This window comes from Gymnoscopelus braueri (assembly GCF_963280865.1).
Source record: "Gymnoscopelus braueri genome assembly, chromosome: 22".
Taxonomy (NCBI): domain Eukaryota; kingdom Metazoa; phylum Chordata; class Actinopteri; order Myctophiformes; family Myctophidae; genus Gymnoscopelus; species Gymnoscopelus braueri.
This window is the reverse complement of record NC_137624.1, coordinates 20,142,031-20,165,332: the sequence shown is the minus strand read 5'-3', so window position 1 is coordinate 20,165,332 and position 23,302 is coordinate 20,142,031. Positions and strand designations below refer to the sequence as shown.

Genomic DNA, 23,302 nt, shown 5'->3' with positions numbered 1-23,302 from the left:
CGGGGAACACAGCGACAGGAAGCAGCTTGGCTCTCAGACAATGGAACACATCAAACAGCAGCACCAGCCTCACCAACCGTGCACGCGCACATACACACATGCGTGTGTGTACACACACACACACACACACACACACACACACACACACACACACACACACACACACACACACACACACACACACACACACACACACACACACACACACACACACACACACACACACACACACACACACACACACACACACACACACACACCACAAACAGAGCAAGACAAACAGGACATTCCAGCTGCCGGCTGCACCGGATTCCTCGCCATGGCTAATCTGAAACGGAGAGAACGACCGGAGAGGAGTGGAGGTCTGAGGGGGTGAAGGAGGGTAAGATAGATGGAGAGAGTAAAGCAGAGGGCGAGAGAGACACAGATAGACAGACGGGCAGATAGACGGAGAGGGACGGTGAGTCACATAGTGGACGGGTGGGAGAGGCGAAGAGGAGGGGAGGCATTAAGAGAAGGTGCGAGTGTGGGACCGCATGTGTAGGTATTCGGGTGTACTTGTACACATGTGTGCAATCTGTATGTCTAGTGTATGCACTGTATGTATGAGCAAATACTGTATATAGGAATTATTACATACATCTGGAAATAATTAAGAGACCAGTGTTTACTATTCCTAGTTACTGTATAAGTAAAATGTATCTTTTTGTTTTAATCTATAAACTACTGACAACATTTCTCCCAAATTCCAAATAGAAATACCGTAGTCATTTATTTGCTGGTCAAAATGAAAAGGTGTTTTCAGACCTTAAGTAATGTGTCCAGAAATCAATATTTGGTGGAATAAAACTGATTTCTTTAACTAGTGTGTACTATTAGCACTGCTAGCTCTGCAAGAAAGTGGCTGAGAGGAAATAAATAAATGTTAACTTAAGAAGAGTGGAGATTATAGACAGCAGGGGTGTAAAAAGGAAGCGGCACAGATTATGATCTCTAGAATGATCCCTGGATCGCTAATTAAGTGTCCTTAAAACACATACACACAAACTGTACACACACAAACCCCACACACGGATTCATCTACCCCTCGCAGTGTAAGACAACCCTCTACAATGCCTTCTCAGCGACGATTATATTCTCACACACACACACACACACACACAGGTGTCATTGGGTTGCTATGTTATCCTGGGGCCAATTCGAGTGTGGGAAAAGAGAGCAGACGTGATTCTTAACCCATTAAGACCGGGAACGCATCTGTGTGTCATTTCTTTGGGCTATTCAAAAATAGCAGATCTACAAGCTCATAGCGCGGCACCGAGTGCCGCACTATGAGCTTGTACATCTGCTATTTTTGAAAAATCGTGTGCAAATCTTTGAATATATATACATTTTAAAGCGAACATTTTTGACTCAAATCTTTGCTTCTGGGGGGTCCCTGGAACAACATATTTTCCACAGCCACATACATGTCATTTTGGGGGTGACATGAAAAAGTTTGAGAACCACTGATTATAGCAACATACGTTTTTTTCCAAACACTGTTAGGATTTAGCAACATTTGTAGAATCCCCAGAAGCAAAGATTTGAGTAAAAATAAATGCTTAAAAAATATATGTATATTCAAAGATTTGCTAAAAAAAAATCTAGATTTTTCAAAAATAGCAGATCTACAAGCTCATAGCGCTATGAGCTTGTAGATCTGCTATTTTTGAATAGCCAAAGAAATCTTAAAATGACACACAGATGCGTTCCCGGTCTGAATGGGTTAAAGACCAGATGCTTGGTGACTGATGGCTCGTCTTCTCGCTTATCTATCCGTGTGCATATGTGTGTGTGTGTGTGTGTGTGCACTTGTGTGCATCCGTGTGACTGCTATTGTACCTGCCAAGACAGCCGTGAGAATCACCACGAACATGAGTCAGGGACATTGAAGAAAAATCTTACAGGTAAAAAAAAAAGGATATGTGGTATTTGTCACACTTTACCACGAAAACAGCCTTTTCACATCATTTTCACAGACGCTGAATAATATCTGGACCAAAAAAAAACGTGTGGATCGGGTCCCAAAGTACTTTTCACAATCACCTAATGAAAAACTGAAATCCAGATTGCAGGAATGATATATGCCCAGTGAGAGACGGTAAAGCAGGGATGTGTCCTGACACAGATCTTCAACCAGAATGCAACCGCTGATAATTACGCGACCAACGCAATAACTGGTCAGCTCTCACTGCACCTGTGAAAGTCACTCAGAATAGCCATTGCTTGTCGATTTGATCTTATCTTATATCTTTTTTTAGATCTTGAACTGGAAAACCCTATGAATGGCAATGAAGATATGACTAAGAGGGGTGGACAGTGTTCAAATTATAGTCACTTATAAAGCCTTCATTAATTCTATTAAAAAAATATATAAATGTAAGACAGCAAGCCTCGCTCTGCAAAACCCTGGATACAGCTGGCTGACTTCACTCTTAATAATAATAAAATGAATACCGGAAATTTAAATAGCACTTTTCAAAGTACTCAAAGTCGTTTAACTTATGCTTAATTTAAACTCGGTCGTATGACATTGTTGCACACAGAAAGTAGATCTACAACATCACAACACGCCACGTGAGCTTGTACATCTGTTATTTTCAATGCGTGACACCATTGCACAACCAAGTATAAATTGTTTTATTTGTGAGCTCATCTCTTTTGTGGTGGAGTCATTTTCTTCAAAAATGAATCAAATGAATCCAATGCTGCTATGGGAATGCGCTTATATTGCCAAAGCCAAATATGAAGGTAGGGGCTTTCCTGCTCAACTTCTTCATCGGTTCAATTACCGAGACAGTTCCTCTTGCAAACTTTCTGTCCAGTTACTTGGAGCTTTACTTGATTTGAATTAAATCACCTAGTAAAATAAAAAATGCCTAGACCAATGGTTCCCAAATGGTGTCCCGAGGCACAATGGCATGACTTGGCCTTTGGAAAAGCCTTTTGGCTTTTTGTGTATTGAGCACAAAAAGTTAAAAGAAATGTATTTCCATTGGGACATTGGGAATGAAATCCACAAAATTAAACAAATCTAACTGAGACAAAATATTTATATTGGGTTTAAATGCATTCAAGTGGTTCCAACATGTTCTTCAGATTTGTGTGTGATCTTCCATTAGGGGTGTGAGATAGGACGATAAGAATCGGTGAGACGATGCAATGTCTCCACAATATGCCTTTTCAGAGAGATCGTATAGATCGTGAAACAGTGAGTGTACATTCTATGAGTCGCAGTTCTATACCTTAATTTATACTTCTGTAGTACGGCGGTGTCATTCGCCAAAAAAAGAAAAGATCTACAAGCTAACAACGTGTCGCAGCTCGACGCGTTGTTGACTTGAAGATCTTTTATTTTTGGTCACGCAAGCTTCCACCGGCCCCTCCCCCTTTTAGCTATTAGCCATTAGCCATTAGCTATAGTTACTTGTTCTCCATCTGTCTATGGAACTGGTTTGTACTTTGGATATTCCAAAACCGACACAGTGCAAACTAAAGTTATTTGCAAAATTTGCAACAACAATGTTCGGACGTCACTCGACATTTTTAACCAAACGCGGGTGAAACCGCGGGTGAAACCGCGTGAAACTGCTAAGTAGTCTACTGTAGGTGTATAGGCTACTGTCAGATGTTCTGTCCGAAGCAGTCAAAAGAGAACGTTACAATACTAACTCACCATCGAGCAGCCTACACTGAATGTCACATGATAGAACAGCAGGATAAAAACGAATAGATTATCTATCTATCAATCAGCAGTATAGAAACGAATAGATTATCTATCGATCTATCTATCTATATGTAGCCTGTCTGTCTGTCTGTCTGTCTGTGAACACATTAATTAATAAGATATATGATGATTAATTATATTATGATTATTATATAATGATTGTACGTGCACCATGATTATTATAAGATTATATATACATACACACACACACACACACACACACACACACACACACACACACATCATAATAAAATAATAATAATCCTAAAAACTAACATAAAAAAAGGTATTGTGATAAAAATCGTAATTCTGCCCGAAAAGAATCGTGATACAATATTTAGCCAAATCACCCATCCCTATCTTTCATACTTTGTAATGCCATACCCTAAAGAAAAAGGCTCATGTTTTATTCCCTATACACACACCTACAGAGGCCATAGTCCTCATTCCAGAGACACACACATACAGTAAGTCGACAAAGAGTACACCCCACCATAGAATCAGGCATCCGAGATAGACATTCAGACAGACAGACTGTCAGTCATCACTCAAAGAAAGTCAGTCAGTCTCCCATGCCCTCCCTGTTACTCTCTGCTGTGTGTGAATGCAAAAGCACATAGACTAGTGTGTGTGTGTGTGTGTGTGTGTGTGTATGCGCACGCTCATGTATGCATGTGTGCGCACATGCGTACTTGTAGCACTTTCTCCCAATGTGTGCGTGTGTGTAACAGGAGACACAGAGCCTTCGCCACACACAGTGGGAAATACTTGGGATGGTTTCCCTCGGAATGTCTTGGCGTGTCTATGGAATGCCCTCCCCCCCCCCAAACCCCCGTCTCTCCCTCTCGTCTCCGCAGAGGGGAGGGAGAGAGGGAGAGATGGAGGAACACACAAATTCTAGCCTCGTTTTTCTCAGACTCACACCACACACAGACGGACATGTACGGAGGCTGCGCACAAATAATAAGCTCTCTCACACGCGCGCACACAAAATCATACAGTTTCTTGGATAAGGATGAATACTCAAGGCTGTCCTAGTATAGATTCTCTCCATCATGCGTGACAGATGAGCAGACACACATAGTGAACGCTTGGAAATGGTTAGTCTATAAAAAGTGTGTTTGGGTTTGGGTTTCACAGCTAGTGTGTGAACAAGAAAGTTTGTGTGTTTGTGGTTAGCTGTGTGTGCGTATTTGAGAAGGACTAGCAAACGTGTGTGAAATGAATTGTGTGAATATAAATCTTTGTGTGTATGACAGTGTAGGTTTCACTGTGTCTGCATGTAGAAAAACAGTTGCCAGCCAATCTCAAGTTTCCACACACACACGGTACACACACACACACACGCACGCACACAAATACGTACACACACATTCTGAAACAGATGCAACCCCCTTTCTCATGCGTGCACTCTTTCTCCCACACACACTGAAGGGTAACTTTAAACGTGCCTCATCCTCTCACATTCCTCCTGTTTCTCAGCTCGCTGCTCTCTTTGTAGATCAAAGGACAGACAACAAGTCTTTCTATCGCCTCGCCCTCCCCTCCCTCCCCTCTGCTCTTCCTTCCATGTCACCTTCCTCAACCACTCTCTCTTCCTCTCTTCATATCCCCAGCTGAGCAGACAAACTCACTTTCATGCCCTCTTCACTCTGCTCTGCTGGTCCCAACTCCATGTCATCATTCAACCACCTCAGTCTTTCTGATTCTCTACAATTGATTTCCGTCTCTCTCCCCCGATGCTGCTGCGCTCACCCACCCCTGCCAACCTCTCCCCAGTCAATTCAATTCAGTTTCAATTCAAAGGGGCTTTATTGGCATTGGAAATATTATGTTTACATGCAAGTGTGAAATAAAATTAAACAAATAAAGAAAAATACTTTTTACAGTATAGCCCTACAAGAACACAAAAAAAAACTCTCCCTTTTGCTCTCTGTTTACTAAACTCTCTCTTTCCCTCCTCTTTTTCTTTTTCCCTTCCTTATTCCCCTCCCTTAGTGTGGTTGGTTCCTGTTACTCTCCTTTTCACTTCCCCAGTAGTCTGGTGCATGGGAACCAGTATTAGTGCTGCATTAGTGTCTAGTGTGTGTGTGTGTGTGTGTGTGTGTGTGTGTGTGTGTGTGTGTGTGTGTGTGTGTGTGTGTGTGTGTGTGTGTGTGTGTGTGTGTGTGTCTCAGACATCTGATGTTCTTGATGGAAGTGTGTGCACATATGTCTGTGTATGTCTGCTTTGAAAGTATAGATGGAGTGCACCACACGGGTGGGGTTAGGGTATGGCTGAACGTGGAAACTATATGCAGCGTTTCAAACGCCACACAGTAAAATATATAATGTTAAGTCTGACCCTTATGGGTGCATTTTTAGTTTAATTAACACTCTGGATTTTACTGTGCACCTTCCTACCCAACCCTGCATAGGAATTAATTCACAAGATAAAATAGTAACAGGAAGGATAAATGGTGTGAATGTTTGAAAGGGTACATGTGACATTCACTTCACACAGCAACCCTTGTGTGGCCTATTACTACACAAACACAATCATTAAGCCCCTTCTTGCCCTCTACAGATGGAGGCGCATGCACATACACACACACACAGACAGACACATGGACACACACACAGACACACACACCTGTTGTTAATTCCGAATTTCTTTACTTCTCTGTCCCTCTGCTACTTAATGCTGTGTATGTGTGAGGGTGTGAGAGAGAAAAATGTACCCATCCATTGCTAATCGGAGAGCTTTACAATCAGTTAAGAAAAGGGTTAACTAAGCCTGGGTGGGCTATGGAACTGTCCCCAGGGCGAGCAGCATGCACGCACGCACGCACGCACGCACGCACGCACGCACGCACGCACGCACGCACGCACGCACGCACGCACGCACGCACGCACGCACGCACGCACGCACGCACGCACGGCCCTAATTTTTGGTCTTTCCATTAGTAAAGGGACGACTGGCAGGCCCGGCGAACCACGTCGTCGCGCTCATGTCACTATGATTCAGCCCTAACCATATAAGGAGTTCCCAATGCAGCTTCGGCCAAATATGGAGTGTGTTGTCTAACCTCAATGTGTTGTCATGGTATCAGGCGCAAAGAAAATCGCTCAGCTCCATATATGGGCACAAAAGGGGGGCATGCCCATATATGGGCATATAATGATGACATCTCATGTGGGCATTAAAGGGACAAGGACTGACAGATACAGAGAACCCAAAAGGAAAACCACCTAAGTGGAAAAAAGCGGCACTCCAAAATAAAGATTGCAAGACAGTGGCTCAGATGTGGTTTCTCATTTTATTGAGATGCTAACATGTTTCGGCCGCAGCCTTCCTCAGAGCAGATTAGATACAGAGAACCGTTTGTCCAGAGCCACAGATCTGACCGCTATGCCCATATATGGTAATAATGGTCATATGCATATAGGACAGACTCGGCACACACAGCGGCAAGGACTCGAGGGAGTGTGCGGTGCCTGCCGTCGAGTAGTTCGGATATCCAGTTGTCCAGAACCGCCAATATGCCCATATATGGGCATTCCAATATATGGGCATATACTGATGACATCAGGGCTCTCCATATATGGGCATAAAAGGGACACAGGTAGACATACATCTCCATATATGGGCACAAAAGGGACACAGACAAACGGGTACTCAGACAAAGCCTCGGACACTATGATTCAGACATATTGGTCGATATATTTCATAGCTATAGATATACACAGTATGCAGTGTATATCTACGACGGTTCAGTGTGTACATCTGCAGTACTACACTAATGCATTAAGACTGTGGGCATCAATGTTAGGGACTATTTCAGATTCACATGAGAAAGGAGGAAATGAGAGAACTTAGAATAAGCAATTGCGTCACAGCACCCACTGTGTGTAAACATGAACATTTCCTCCGTGAAATACTTACCCTATATTTAACTGTTTATGAAATCAAAAGACCAAAGGAAGAAATTCTAGTGTACTGACAACAAGGCTTGCATGTGAGACACAAGCAGCCACAAACTTTCTAGTTCTCAACATTCCTTCGTTTAAATAGATATGATCCTAAAAAACACACAATTTGCCCATACCCAGGATCGCATTAAATCCAAACTAATATAAAGTAATACTGTGTATAGTCTGTAGCATTCATTTTCGTAGTCTTTTTGGAGACACCTCACGTAGTTCCGTTGTCAATACCTCTCAAAACCACCCAAGGATAATTTGGAGCACAACAAGATCAAAAACGGCATCTATTCACGTTAAAATACATAAATACATTTCCAGTACATTTCCGGTGCCCACGCCATTTTTGTGCGAGTGTCGGGGACAATTGTGAAGAACATACCAGTGAAATATTATATAAAAAATTACTTTTGTATACGGTAATTGAAAAAGTTACAGAGTAACTGTTTTGTTGAATTAGGTCTGGATCAACCCCGATACAATTCTATATGATTATATATATAAGTATATAAGTATATCGTCTCTGTCGGGTGGAAACCTCATATGACCAAAACTGTTACTTTTCAGGATTCAAATAGCAAAAATTGCAGATCTACAAGCTCGAAACGCGTCGCTTTACACCGCGTTTCCAGGTTGTGGATCTGCTATTTTGTATATTTGTGTGTGAAGCTGTAGTATGATCAAGTAGGGCCTTCATTTACGAAACAACACAAAGTCAAAATATGAAGATAAGAGGTTTCTGCCCGACAGTGACGATATCTTTATAGAAATTCACAAAATCTCTGTGTGTGAGTTTGTGTGTCATTTGTGCATCTCGAGAACCGCCTGACTGATTGGCTTCAAACTCGGCATGCGTATCACATAGGACCCAAGGGAAAGTGGTGCCCGGTGTGAAGCCCCTCTACATATTAACACACATACCTGACAGCGGCTGAAGATGTCACTGGGAGTGGGCTGAACGTTGAAGTGTCTGAGGACCCTCATGGCCTGGTCGATGGCTTTTTCGGAACAGTTGAGAGCCAAACAGCGACCCTCACCCACCTGAGACCGCAACTGGAGCAGGAGATTCAAAACCTCCTTTATACTTTGTCGTACGACAGTGTCACTCACAGAAAATAAGTATTTTTGCCAAGATACACACTATGCTAAGATACACACTATGCATTGCATACCAACAAACATCTACATATTGTCGCTGTTGGGCAGAAACCTTGCATATCCAACACCGTTACTTTTCAGGACATGGAAATAAGAACCTGAGTTCCAATGATGTTATTTAGCTCGTTAGAGCTTTTCATCTGTTAAATATTTATAAAAACCCACAGACAGACATAACTACTTTCAACGGGGCTTCCCTTTAAAAAATTGCCTGCCAGAATTATTTCAGATGTTTTGCAGTTTTATGCCAGAGATTTTTCATTGAGAAAACAAAGTACTCAGGAGCCGAGATACAGATTTTTTAAGTTTTAAGTTAACAAGGAAGTGGATAGGAGTCTAGATCTTCGAAAAATCATATCTCCTTGGTCTTTGGGTAAAAAAAAAAAAAAAGTAAAAAGAAAAATAATAAATTGAACACATAGGACCACAATGGAAACAAGCCCTCAGAGCTTTTTGTGCACCTCGTCCTCTGTACCTTTTTGCGAACTGTCATTGCAAATCAATCCAAAAATTGTAGATTGGCTATTTTTGCGTGACTAACAACGAAATTGGGAATTAACATACAGTACGAAAAAACTAAATGTTGAAATATGGAGATGAGATGAAGGTTTTTTCAAGAAAGCAGGAATATATAATGCAACACTGGTTTTATGAAATAAATAATTTGAGCGGACAATGGCATGCTCTCAGAGGTGATACTGTTTCATTACTTACAGTCTGGTATGGCAGTCCGCAGGTGAGTATGGTACGGTCCTCAGTTCGAGCCAACTGATATAATTATAAAACACAAAACAAACATTAGTAAATAATAACATTCAATGCATCTACATATAGTGTTGTCTTTATTTACTACTGTGTTTACTGTCATTGTGTGCCTGTGTAATCTGTGTGTGTATTTAGGAGACATACAGTACTGTGCTTGTGTGACATACTATGTATGGAGGGTAGGGCTAATAACACACACAAAACATTTTAACAGCTCAGTTAATTTCAAATTTGTTTTTTATTTTGCTTTTCACTAGGGACAGGAATTCAATATACTATATTTTCATAGTTATTCTGTTACACTGACAAAATTCGTAATTGCAAACTTAGAATGACCAAATTCTGTTAATTTACAATGTATTTTGGAAGAGAGAATTTCTCCACTCAAAGAAAATAAACTCTTGGCATTTGTATGGAGTCATATGCCATAGATATGTCACATGGAAGCCGCCCGTCATATTTATCTATGCAGGTTTGCTTGGCGTATCATTGCACGACTCATTATATTGAAACACTGAAATAGGGAATTGGGGTGGAATATCGTTTAGCATCCTTTAACTTGAGTCTAAAGTAAAGCTCCGCGATACCAACTGCTAACTGTAACTGCAATATTAAAGACATTTTAACAATTCGTCACACTACTTGCTAATGGGAAATTTAAATGATTACTGTAACACGTCTCTATATACCGTACCAACTCACCTCAGCTGCAACTCTGTGGTCATCGTTGTTTTCCAATATAGCCACGTCTACCCCTAAACAGCGCAGGTACCTCCCCAATCCCTGTAGCATGTTGTCACACACTACCCGGAACTGTTGGGGACTAATAGGAGGGCCCTCTGATGCCTTCTCATCACACGGGAGGCCCTTTTCGTGACCATCGGATGTAGCTCCGGTGCCCTGATCCCCTTGATGTTCCTAAATAGACACACAACACTGGACTAAGAATTGAAACATTCACAATATAATTTACTCTTTTTTTCTAGAATGGCTGTCGATTAGCGTCTGTGGCCGAAAATCGGTTGTACGTGGTGTGTACTGCGCGTGAGTGAGTGAGTGAGTGAGCGTCGAGCGAGCGAGTGAGTGAGAGTAAGAGAGAGTGTGTGTGAGAGAGAGAGATGCCAGAGGTCCCTTATTTCGGCATAACCACAGGCTGGTGTTCAATTTGTTTTGAGAATGTGTCCACAACAGCAGACATTTCAACATTGTGGGATCTCAGTCTCATTGGCTTTCATCAATACTGCAGCTTGTTAAATGATGTAACACACATGCTGCGATATCGATTCTTGACCCGATCCCATCCAAGAAAATGAGGGACCCTGTGCTGTGCAAATAAAATGACAAATGTGCATAGTCGCATTTGGAAACCAACAGGTTCTACTTGGCCCTGACGTGCATCTCTACCTTAACATCGTTGGTCATCATATCCTTTTATAGGATCACCATTATCCCGCGGAAGTTAAGTTTGTTGTTGCGTCATTGTCATGATAATTTGGTCTATTTAAACAGGTACGTTTAATTGAGATTAAAATCTCTTTTCCAAAAGTCACCTTGCCAAGAGAGCAGCATTTGATGTGTGTGTTTGATGGACTGATGGTACTGTGCTAGATTCGATTATATCAGATCAGATTAACCACATGAACCCTAGAGTCTCTATTCTGGGCATAAAAAGTTAAAAACATTCTGCAAAAAAAGGCTAACATTTTGTGAAAATAGCAGATCTAGAAGCTATTTTTCATTAGATTTGGTGTGGAGGAAAAAAAGGAGGGTACAGAAACTGGGGGGGACCCCCGTCAACGAAGTATAAAGGGGTTTAAGTGGTAAAAAGCCTCAACTTGGATTTACACCTAATATAATGTAACTCGATTGCGCCACTCAGTGGCTGTACGTGGTCTTGCAGCTGGTCCTTTTTTTAAAATAAGGTGGACCTTGACAATAATTTTCTCTTCATCAAAAAATATGTTTCTTTAAAGAAGGCAACTGTCAGTCTAGTGCTTTCATCAGCTTATCTTTTATCCACAGGATCAGCATGGTGCACACTAATTTTATTTCTTTGGTATGATAACCTACTTGAAAACATACTTGTACAATCAGTCTATCATCAGTTAGCTCAGTGTTTATCAACCTTTTTTGTGCCAAGGCACACCTGGCATAGCCAAAAGATCCCAGGGCACACCTAGATATACGGTATATATATATATATATATAATTATATATATATATACGGTATATATATATACACACACACTAGGGGTGTTTTTTCATTTAATGAAACGATACGATACAATATTGGGCACACAACTTCGATACGATTTCGATACGCACTTTTTTATTATGAAAATATATGGGGGAGAAAAAAAGCAAATGCAAACAAATATTTCTGTTTTTGCATTATTCAGAGATGCAAACTTGTAGCTTTTCAGCTTCCACTAGCCGTTTTGAATCCAAATAGGGCAATAGTGTGACACCTGACCCGAAAAAAAACAGCATGTTGTCAACCTTTTCACCTCGGGGCTGTTTCTATGCCTGATTATTATTATTGTAAAAAAAAAAAAATTGTAAAATCAAAATTATATTTTTTCAAACCTTCTTCAAACGGCGCGGCACACCTCAGCAGTAGCCCCGGCCCAAAATTGGGACGTTTGCCAGGGTTGATAAACACTGATTAGCTTATGCTTAATTTATACACCGTAGTTGGACAGTGTTGCTCACAGAAAGTAGCCAGTGATCGATATCACAATGCATAGCATTGCGATGTATTGTGAGCTATGAATCAACTTTGTGAAGTATAAATCCTATACCATTTGACCACTGGCCTTGGTGTGGCGGTCCTGTTTGGCCCGTTTATCCTTTGGCTTCTTCGCTTTCCCAGAGCAGATGGTTTGGAAATTGGTGGGCAGCCCAAAGGATGCTGGGTTGCTAACAAGGGCAGAGTGGACCTCCAGTAAGCAGTAGGCATCCAACGCTAAAACGAGTTAAGGACAGTGAGAGAAAAAGGGTTAAGAATTCACCTTTGGAGGTTGATGGAAGCCTAGAATATAGTCTGTGGATCCATGGGGACCCAGAGGTGATCTTGTGCCACTGTCAGACAATACAGGGAACAGACGAATAGGCAATACGGCTGAGGAATCTATATCTGGAAATGTTTTGAAGCAGGTATAAGCTACCGAATACTTCACAGTTACATGAGAGCAAAGATGTGGCAAACCATGCTTAGCTGTTTCCCAACTAGTCCCACCACAGATTAAACACACTTAATCTGATGATCGGGCCCGCTAATGTCCGACTACCACCGATTGTGGTGTGCACATTATACGACCGATTTCCGTACAAAGGCGCTAATCAACCGCCAGATTGCCCAACAATGGCTTGGTGTGTGTAGAGGCCTAAAAAGAACAATACATCTCCATAACTATTACAGTATCCTAGTTCAACTGACTTAGATCAGGTTTCCTGGTGTGAAAGAGGAGAAGCTGACCCTGTGTGTTGTAAAAAGAATTGATATGGATACAACTTACCTGCATATTTAATTTGGCTGATGCGTAGCGGGCGTTTATCCCACATGGACAGCTGGTCTGATTTATCCAGGGGCTTTCCCAGGATCTGTTTGACCATCAGGCAGAGGCCTTTCTCTTCTTGGGATGGCAAATCACACCGAATCTGGAGTGGACACCATCAGAATAAAATGTAATTCTCACAAAACCTTACGTTGGTCCACTCCTGAACCCTTCATTTGTGGCCTTGACAACTAATTAAAACATGATAACATTGGCACCAAATTTTCATCATCTATTCAGATATGGTTGATGGTTGTAGAAGGAGTTTATGGCCATTATGTCCCTAGGTATGCTAATTAGTTTCCAACTATGCAGGAACAGAGGATTTTGTCTGGAGGCACCATGTGTCTCTTGGCTTCAAGAATATCTCGCTGTAGTTCTTTCATTATGGACTTGGCTGGACAGCAGGCTACCAAGTCTGACTGCATGTTTATCACTCAGCAAACCAACAAAAACAAAATGTTGATCCAGTGAAAATACAACTCTAATGTTAATTCTTGTGTATGCATGTTTATTGATTGATGTTTATTGGCATTTAGAAAAACTTGATAAAACATTAAATTTGGGGGTGAGGTGGTAGCTGACTGGATAGCGCATCAGCCACATACGAGCAATGACTCCTGGCAAAGAGCCTTGAATGGAGGGGAAATGAATCATTTTGCAACTGCCACAAGATGGCACTGCTTGTAGCACTACGGCCAACTTGAACCAAACCTACCAACAATTTGCCTCAAGGCAAAGATGGTTAATTTATGAAGATACACCATCCCAAGTGTAGCCACTAGAGGTGACAAATCTAATGGTCTCCTAAGTGGGTGCCGGCGTCTGACGGAAAATCTCGCGAACGTCAAATGTTTACAGAGAAAGGTCGATAATAAAGTAGATTTTCTAATGATTTGTCTCTATGAAAGAAAGCCATTTTTGTATGAACGTCTTGGGAAGATTGTGTGGCTTGTGAAAATTGGATCCAATGTTTAGTTCAGTGAGCATAACCATGACAAAAAATGTTCATCATAAGCATCTTGGGCCATTAAAATAAAATAATTTCTCATCACTATGCAACTGGCTTATATTACCTGTTCATGCAGAGACTTCAAATCTAGAACCCCCTCGACTTTCAGTGGCTCCTGTAACAGCTGGGGCCAAGTAGCCGACAGGCATCTCAAGTCTCCACTTATATCGTAAGCTGGATAGAAGGATTGGGAGGAGAGAGGGAAGCATGGAAGAGGGAAGGGGTGAAAAAGAGAAATAAAAACTCTTGATCATCAGTAATATGAATGTGTGTGCATATCATGTGCGTCTCTACAGCATGAAGCATGAAGCTAGCCAAAACTCCCATCACTTTTGTGGCCCAGGCACCTAGGCTTTGGAACACCCCACCTGAGGATCTAAGACTAAGTCAACCTGTGTTTCCACTGGAATACAGGTTTAACAGCCCAAAATATACCCTCTTCCAAACTATACCCGGGGTTAAAGTGGGCTAACCTGTTTTATACCCTGTTTATATTCAGGGCTAGTCGAGTTTTATACCCAGCCTGGGGTATAAAACAGGCAAGCCCAGAATATACTTCTATACCCCTTTGTTTTTCATTATTCATCATTCGTTATTTTTCCGTCATAATTTATATATTGAGGGCTAGACTGGACTATATATCTCCTGTTCTTGTGTTTTTCATTTTTCATATATAAGGTCATTCGTTAGGTGTGGGAACAGGCAATATTTGTGCCTGTTCCCACACGACACCAAAATTAAATATACCAGTAAACTGCAGGCATTTCAAGCGATTGGGAAGGGGATTTCAGTGTCATCTTTCAGATCACTTCTAAAAACATCCTTTTATGTCAAGGCCTTTTTTTTCAGAGGTAACAGTTCCAGCAGAGAATCCAGACTTCCCTTTGCCGAGCCACATTAGCTACTTCTAACTGGGGGATCTTGTGGCATTCCAAGGCCAATGTGGAGATATAATCCCCCCCATCTGGTTCTCGGTCTACCCCCTGGCCTCCTCCCAGCTGGACGTGCACCGAAGACCTCCCTAGGGAAATGTCCAGGAGGCATCCGTATTAGATGCCTTAACCTCAGTAACTGGCTCCTTTCCATGTAAAGGAGAAGCGGCACTACTCCAAGTCTCTCCCGGGTGACTGAGCTTCTTAGCCTATCACTAAAGGAGATGTCGGCCACCCTCCTGATAAAACAAAATTTGTCTGCAAAAATAATTTTACAATAATTATCTTCTAATTTGTACTTTTTCACCCCTTTTTTCTTTACCGTTTTATCTCTTTATGGTTATCTTGTTGCACTTTTTACCTTATTTTATAAAGCACTTTGTGACTCTGTTCAGAAAAGTGCTATACAAATTAAGTTCATCAATCATTATTAAGCATGATCAGCGTTCAAGCATTGTCCTGTAGGGCAGACAGTCAACTTTGCATTGAGCCAACAGACTTTACAATTTGCCCAAATGGTTAAGTTGTGTTATAGTGTTTTTTCTTTTGTTTTTACTTTAGAAACACACACACATGGTCCAGTTGAAATGTATCATTGCCAAAAGTGGCATCATGGGCTACAGCATCTGAATGCAATATACTGTATACATTTTTTAAATTGACATTGAAATGGAAAAGTACACAATAATACTTTCAATTCAACCCACACCCTACAACTCACCCAGTTTAAGAACTTTGCTTTCAGAGAAGAAGGTCCTGATGAAGCTAAGGGTTTCTTCATGCTGGCGTAAAGCACTATCCGACATGTCTAAAAGGAAAACCTGGTCGGAAACAGCTAGTTGGATCACCGCAACACGCTGCACTGAGATAATCAGTGGAGCCCACCACTCCATGTCAACTCCAACAACAACACCTTCCTAGTGAAAGAGAGAGAGAAGAAATTAACGTATGCTTGTTTTGAAATACACAATAAACTCCTAAGTGTTCATTAAAATCGGGTTCATTTTAACACAGCACTGCCACTGACTATACTATTGACTGTTGTCAATACTTTCTCTTACATAAATTAAACTGACTCGTTAATTCAATTGGCTGCATCTGACTATCAAGCTAATGATGAATGAAACACGAAAGTCACATGACATAACATGTCATGTTTTTGGACAAATCACATCCGTTAACATTGAAACACGAAAGTCACTTGACGTCACATGCGCGTGTGCGCACACACACACACACACACACACACAGCACTTTTTTGGTTTGTTTCATGTTTTTCATGGGTCTCACATGATGAAGCCAAAGGTCAAAACAGCCTATTAGTCCAATAAACATTGGAAGAGTAGTAAGTGTGTGGTCTTCATTTATGTACTCCTGTTTAATGGTTTTAACAGTACATGAAGGCACTGTGGAGTACCACAATATTTGCTTTCTTAAATAAATTAGCATGGTTCAAAGCTTTTTAGAGTTGTAACTTAATGACTTCCCATGATTTACTGAGCCCCTTTCCGCACGCCCTCTGCACGCATTCATGTCCCATCAATGCATGTTACTAAATTGACTTCTTCCCCATTTTTGTGTTTTCTCAACCCACAGGCTTGCACGGATCGTGATTAAAGACCCCTGAAGCGAATCTAAGGTTTTCATGGTTTTCAAGATTTTGAATTGTGTGGGGAATGAAATGCCAAAGTCTAAGTTTAAGACTGTGTGCTATGTTATCTATCTTGCCTCTCGTCAGAACCTTTGCCACACACCAATTTTCCCTCAAGTTTTTGGGAAATAGTTTAGGAATATTTAGAAAGCATCTGAAACATTTTATTAAAATACAAGAAATCTCTCAGTAGAGTCTCTCCAGGTTTACTAACATTTGGCCAGATGGTGTTGGTAGAAGAAGGTCATAGGGTCATGACTCTTGGGCGCATGTATGTACACAACACATTTCATGGCAAATTGGTGTTTAATTTTCACGATAAAGTATGTTGGGCACAAAATCAGACAAACAGGGGTAAAAATATAACTTTGGCGTAAGTCATGAAAATTGTAGATTTACTCTTTTCTGTACCTTTAGCACAATGTCTTGGCATTTCTTAAGTCCCTCCAGGGTGTCCAAGAAGTAAACCTTGTCACGGGTGAGTGACAGCTGGTGGTACTGTTCACAGTGAGACATGGGTGGTATCCACTCCACACTCTGAACAGGATTCATTAGTCTGTGGAGACAGGGTGAAGTTAGTATAACTTTCCAATACGCTGGTCTATTTCAAATCAGAGCGAGAGAGTGAGAGCGAGAGAGAGAGATTTAGGCAGGGTTTCAGCCCTATTGACATCCATTATAAAATGAAAGTTAAATATTTAAAAACATTAGACAGACAGACCGACCTATATTGCAGTAAAAATAAAAGTGCCTTCTGGCAACGTGCATACAAACTTAGGGGGGGCATTAAAGTTGTACAATGCAAATTCACAACTAACGATTTTTAGCAACCTCTGCTGGTCACTACCGTCACTGCATACAATTTCCGTGGTCCTCGATTACCCAGAATTCCATTCGTTTTCACCGGAAGCCGGAAGCGTTTCAAAAAGCGATCTTTTAATTGTTTTATACTATCTACGGATCGTTTCTCTTAGCCAGTGGAGCATTAGTTACCATGAGCTGTGCTTTCTTTTTCTGTTCTTTTTCGATCTTCTAATCCTACATTCTCTTAAAATCTGCGTGAGGTTCCTTTTTGTTATTAGCGCGATAGTTCCTGGCCAAACAGGAAACCGTTGCGGTAGTTCCTGGCCAAACAGGAAACCAGTGCATTTCCACCTCCGTTTTCCGGCCAGATGACGTCATTTCCCCGGGAAAGTCCCCCCAGTCCACGTTCAATATAAAATATATAAATAAAAGGCTTCCGGGGGTGAAATTCATGGAGTGGGTGTTGTGAAACTTTTGCCACTCACAAAAGATATACAATTTAACTTTAGTTTTGTTGAAAACGTTACCTAGTATGCCTTTAACCAAAATGTTGACGCGTCAATTAACACAAGTCGACCTCCATCAGAAGACAACACGTAGTGTTTTTATTATATTATTATTTTGTATTATATATTATTCTTATTATTTTTGCTCCTTCCGTGGGACATTACTTTCCATCACCTAGTGATTTAGATCCCACACCCTGGAGGACTGACCAATCCTGCAACTGTGGAACAAGCTACTGTATGGAACAAACCTCCTCGTAAACCTCATCGCAAATGGACATAGCTATTGCACACCATTAAAAAATCTAAAATGTAAAGGAAAACTGTGAATAAGAGAAGGAATATAAATGATTTTAACAAACAATCAACCCTGGTCAGCTGTACCATGTAAGCATCAAGTTGGGCTGGTGCATTTCAATATTAGTTAACTCACTTGAGATCATCTGGTAGACTCTGTTGTATGTCCCAAACACCAAAAGGCAGTCTGTTTCTGGGGATGCTGTATTGGACTGACCACTGAGCAGCTGTCTGGAGGTCAGAGTACTTGACCAGCATCTCAATCAAAAAGATCTGCAGCTCAAGGTCATCTGCAACTATATACTACACACACACACACACACACATGAATTACTTTATTTGAATCTGCACAAAAAGCGCAATACATGATAGATCCAAACATTGATCAACAACATGCTCTCATACATGAAGATTTACCTCTACACGGTCTCTCCAGTTCTCCTCCTTCATGGTTTGCTATAATCGAAAATTGGGGAGAGGAATACAGACAAGAAAAATATCATTTTGAATGTAGTCTGTTTGGCATTTTTATTTCTTATGGCTTTATAAAACATTTTGTTGCTTGAACTATCTATTTTTTGTTTTAGGAAAATGTTTATGCTATTCCCAAGCCAACACCCCACAGCCCCATCGCTGATTGACGCGGAGGGAGCCCTTGTGTTGGTTCATGTGATAACCTACTCCGTCCGGAGGAGCTTTGTTAATCCTTTGTGCTGTTTCCTATGAGAATGTATAACGAGGCACGCAAAGGGCAACGGTATCTGTGACTTAGCATTAAGACATTGTGTGTCTATTCCACAACGAACAAATTCCATCCAATCTGATGTCACCTGAAATGTTACCTGTGGTCTGTGCTGATGTCATAACTATTAGGCTTACCTTGCTACTCTTTTTCAGGTTCTGTACCAGGCAGGATGATTGTATAGGGTGTATAAATCTGTATAATTTATTCATATTAGTTTACTTTGTGGGTGTCTTTATTGTGTTATTATGTTATTCTTCTGTACCTATTGTATTCTTCTGTACCTATTGTACTTCTTTGCCCTGTGTCTGTAACTTTTTACTGCTGTGCTGTCTCTGGCACCTGAATTTCCACCGCGGGGTATCCATCTATCTACCTACAGTATCTTGCCAACTCGGACAGCTCGCTAGTCGAGGCGCAAGGCCATCTGCTGTGATTTAAAAAATCATAGATTTGTTATAAAACTTTCTTCTACTCGGTTTGTCTCTCAGAGGAGGGCTGTGGACAGTTCAGAAACCCAATGAGGAATCCAAGCTAATAGAAACTGCAGGCTTTCTATTTCTATTCCTGGAAAGTTAGCATGCTATAATGGAAGCCATTGTTCTCATGTTAATAAAAATAAAAGAAGAAAATCTTAATCTTGTTAGAAAAAAAGGGGAAAACACGCCTTATGATGATGTCACTGGTAGGCGGGTTTCTGAACTGTCCACAGAATTTTCTTTTACCATTTTATCATCAGCATTAGTGAGGACCAATTATATGAAGATGGGTGAAGTTGTCCTTTAGTGCAGCATGGACACAGGTATAGTGCAGTACAGCATAAAAAACATAACTCTTTTGTATAACAGCCTCTTCATGTTTACATTCTCCGAGTTTAACTAATACTAATTTCCCTCATTTCCAATTACTATTTGAAGTCCCCAACAGAGCAGGTTTTTGTCCTGGATGGTATAATTTTGATATATCATATATTACTATATTAGTTATCATTATTTTTACTACATAGTACAATTGTTTAAAATATTGTTGATCTACTTACATCTCTAAACATCTTATGTGTGAAGTACTGTAGAGCATCCTCTTTTCTCTTTTGCATCGCATTGGGACACAATTCTGCACACAGCTCTACATAAAAGAAGAGCAGATATGAAATAAAATACAACAATTTGCTCACTTTTTACTTATTTTACATAGACACTACATGCTGTACCTTCATCGATGTTGAATTTTTTTATCAGCCTAAACACGTGTCTGCTGAGCACTTTAGGACCGGTCTGCATAACATTGTGCTTGGAGAGGACGAGGTCTGGGAACTGCCTGCACATGAGAGCACATACACACACACAAAGAGCAATGAGAAGGCTTTTTTTTACCCCCAAAACTAATTACACAAATGTTTTTGGACAATGGACAAAACATGTACCACACATCCGTGCACACACATTGTCCATACTTGTATAAATTGCGCACGCTGAATTCGGGAAGGCACCAGGAGTCTAGGAGGGTGACTAGGTGTTGCTCCAGTGCATGGTGGCCGGTGACAAAAGATTCTGCTATAGACAGCTTGTCATGCAGAATCAGTGGTACACACATCTGTAGGGCAAAATTGTGTCCAGAACATTAGCCATGTCTAGTTTGTCAAACCTGTGGATAATTAGAACAAAACAATATATTTCGAATACTCAAAAACGATATCATAAATGTCCTGTTCTTCCAGAAATAAGGTTAATGAATAATGCTGCTCTAATGCGATGCTGCTGGCGTTATCTACCCGGAAATAACATTTTGGTTGTGATGTCATGATGATTTGGTGTACCAGGACATCAGATACTTAAAAACAAAAGAATTGCTATCTGATTGCTTGCTACGTGTTATATACTTACACAGTCTGTGGACTTAACTGTGTAGAAAAACATGTGACATGTGTATAAAACATATGCTTGCCAACCAGTCAAAACTATCACACACATACATGGTGCCATATTTTCTACTTGATAATAAACAATTTCAACAATCTCAACATACAAATACACCTCTCACCTCTTCCATGTCCAGTACATTCTGTAGATGCAATTTCATCCCTAGAACAGCTGCCTGATGAAAACAGAAAATAATTAAGCACCAACTTAACAATCACGATAAATCATAATTTCACTATTTTGCTGCCAATACCAACCATGTAGAACTACAGCATGTCGGAGTAGTTCAAGCAGATTAAATACTTACAATAAATTCCACAAAAATAAAGCTAATAAGTCACTTACCTCTTTGTAGCATTTTAGGCCTTGAAGATTCATGATGCTCAATCGGAGCACACTTGGGTCCAAAGATTGGAGCCGGTATAGGTCAAGGAAAGCATCCATGGAGGCAGGGTGCCAGGCCAGCTGAAACTTTGTCAGCAGTCGTAAGACTCGATGCTTTAATGCCCCTGCCTGCTCCTCTGAGACCGAGTCAAGGGTCACCTGATGGTGGTCGACAAAACAATAGTTAGAAATACACCATATTATGTGGAAAGGGAAGAAAGCAAAATAAATGCATTTCATTTTAAAAGAGGAGACGGAAAAAAGACCAATACGTCACCCATAACTTACATACAGTAGATACACACTAACTATGCTACAAAGACGAATAGGCCATTACCATCTGTAGTGGCACAAGTTTTTATCAAGCTTAAAAGGTGTCAAGGAACTTAAGTGAGTGGTACTGGCATAGTTTTCCACTGATACTGTATCTAAACTCCTCACAAAAAGTTTGGAAACTTAACTTCGGTCGATTATTTCTCCATTTCTATAATACCAATTGATATTGTCTTTTATATCATTTTTATCGTTGATTAGTCACCTTTACAACGAGGTATAACTTGTAAGGATTGTGCAATCGTGGAATGAGCAACACAGCTAAATGTGTGGGTAGCATCCCCCCAAAAAATGCCAAAATACCCCAATATGCTTCTGTTGGTATTCGCTCTCGTTTTGAGCGACCTGCCAGCACACACGCCAGACACAGGTGTGTGACTGGCACCTGAGCATGGGTCTTGCAACTTTGACAGAGATCTGTCTGTGGTACCGTTCTCTGGAAGAAAGCCTACAGTATGGTTCCTCAGTGAAGCAACTAGTCTTCTTGGGGTGTTGTCTTCCTAGGACGGCCACTTCGCGGTCTGTCTTTGACTTAACCAGTCTCACGGATCTTGGTCCTAAGCTTGGAAATGGTACGAGGGCTGACACCAAATAATGCTGCCACTCTGCGTAACAGAACACCAGCTTCCACTTGCCCTATTGCACGGGCCTCATCCTATTGCACTGCCCCCATGGAAATCTTTCCATGGGGGCTGTGTTGCTGCTTGGAGCAAACACAAACTCAACAAAGTTGCAGGACCCATGCTCAGGTACCAGTCACAAATCTGTGACTGGCGCTGGCAGGTCGCTCAAAACGAGAGTGAATACCAACAGAAGCATATTGAGGGATTTTGGCACACTTTTGGGGGACGCTACCCACACGTTTAGCTGTGTTGCTCATTCAACGATTGCACGATCCTTAAAAGTTATACCTCTTTGTAAAGGTGACTAATCAACGGTAAAAACGATATAAAATGCAAGAAATAATCGACTGAAGTTACGTTCCCGAACTTTTTGTGAGAAGTTATATGTCTATGGAGTGCGGATCAGACAGCAGTTCACAGTTCAGCAGTTTGAAGCTATTTCACCGATAAGGGTTTAGTCAACCTGTGGTTGATTCTTTCGCCATTTTTGAAATTCTTCCACGAAGCCGTTGACTAGGCTGTTCATGTTAAAAAGTGATTTCTCCAGAAAACCCTCTAGGACTGTCAGTAGGTCTTCCAGTGGGTTATGCAGCTCAGAAAATCCCTGGAAGGCCATCAAACGCATCTGGGGAGAAAAGGAATATGAGAGGAAAGGAAGAAGGGATTTAAGGTGAAAGGGTGGAAGTAAGCGAGAGTGAAAAGAGGGAGATAAAATGTTCTCCATCTCTTTAGTTAAAAGAGTTATTGGTGTCATCTATGTATGGTGTCATCTTGGTGAATAGAATGAACACTGTCTACAGTATGAACATTAAGATACTTAAATGTATAAATCAAAAGGGGAGTTAATGCCCAAGAGTTTTGGTTTGTTTTCATTTTTGGTGCAGCAT

At 41.0% G+C, this 23,302-nt stretch overlaps 1 protein-coding gene across 1 annotated transcript in view; it reads right to left on the bottom strand.

Annotated features, from left to right (window-relative positions):
- Window positions 1-23,302, bottom strand: part of exd3 (exonuclease 3'-5' domain containing 3) — a 47,690-nt gene that overhangs the window by 21,539 nt on the left and 2,849 nt on the right. The window contains exons 4-19 of the mRNA XM_080419115.1: window positions 22,879-23,040; window positions 21,421-21,618; window positions 21,197-21,250; window positions 20,610-20,749; window positions 20,367-20,473; window positions 20,196-20,281; window positions 18,832-18,870; window positions 18,551-18,717; window positions 17,219-17,363; window positions 15,878-16,073; window positions 14,289-14,398; window positions 13,174-13,315; window positions 12,457-12,620; window positions 10,358-10,573; window positions 9,605-9,658; window positions 8,654-8,785 (exon numbers count right to left, since the gene is read on the bottom strand). Of these exons, the coding sequence (XP_080275241.1) occupies window positions 8,654-8,785; window positions 9,605-9,658; window positions 10,358-10,573; window positions 12,457-12,620; window positions 13,174-13,315; window positions 14,289-14,398; window positions 15,878-16,073; window positions 17,219-17,363; window positions 18,551-18,717; window positions 18,832-18,870; window positions 20,196-20,281; window positions 20,367-20,473; window positions 20,610-20,749; window positions 21,197-21,250; window positions 21,421-21,618; window positions 22,879-23,040 (2,112 nt within the window). The remainder of the gene's footprint in view (window positions 1-8,653; window positions 8,786-9,604; window positions 9,659-10,357; window positions 10,574-12,456; window positions 12,621-13,173; window positions 13,316-14,288; window positions 14,399-15,877; window positions 16,074-17,218; window positions 17,364-18,550; window positions 18,718-18,831; window positions 18,871-20,195; window positions 20,282-20,366; window positions 20,474-20,609; window positions 20,750-21,196; window positions 21,251-21,420; window positions 21,619-22,878; window positions 23,041-23,302) is intronic.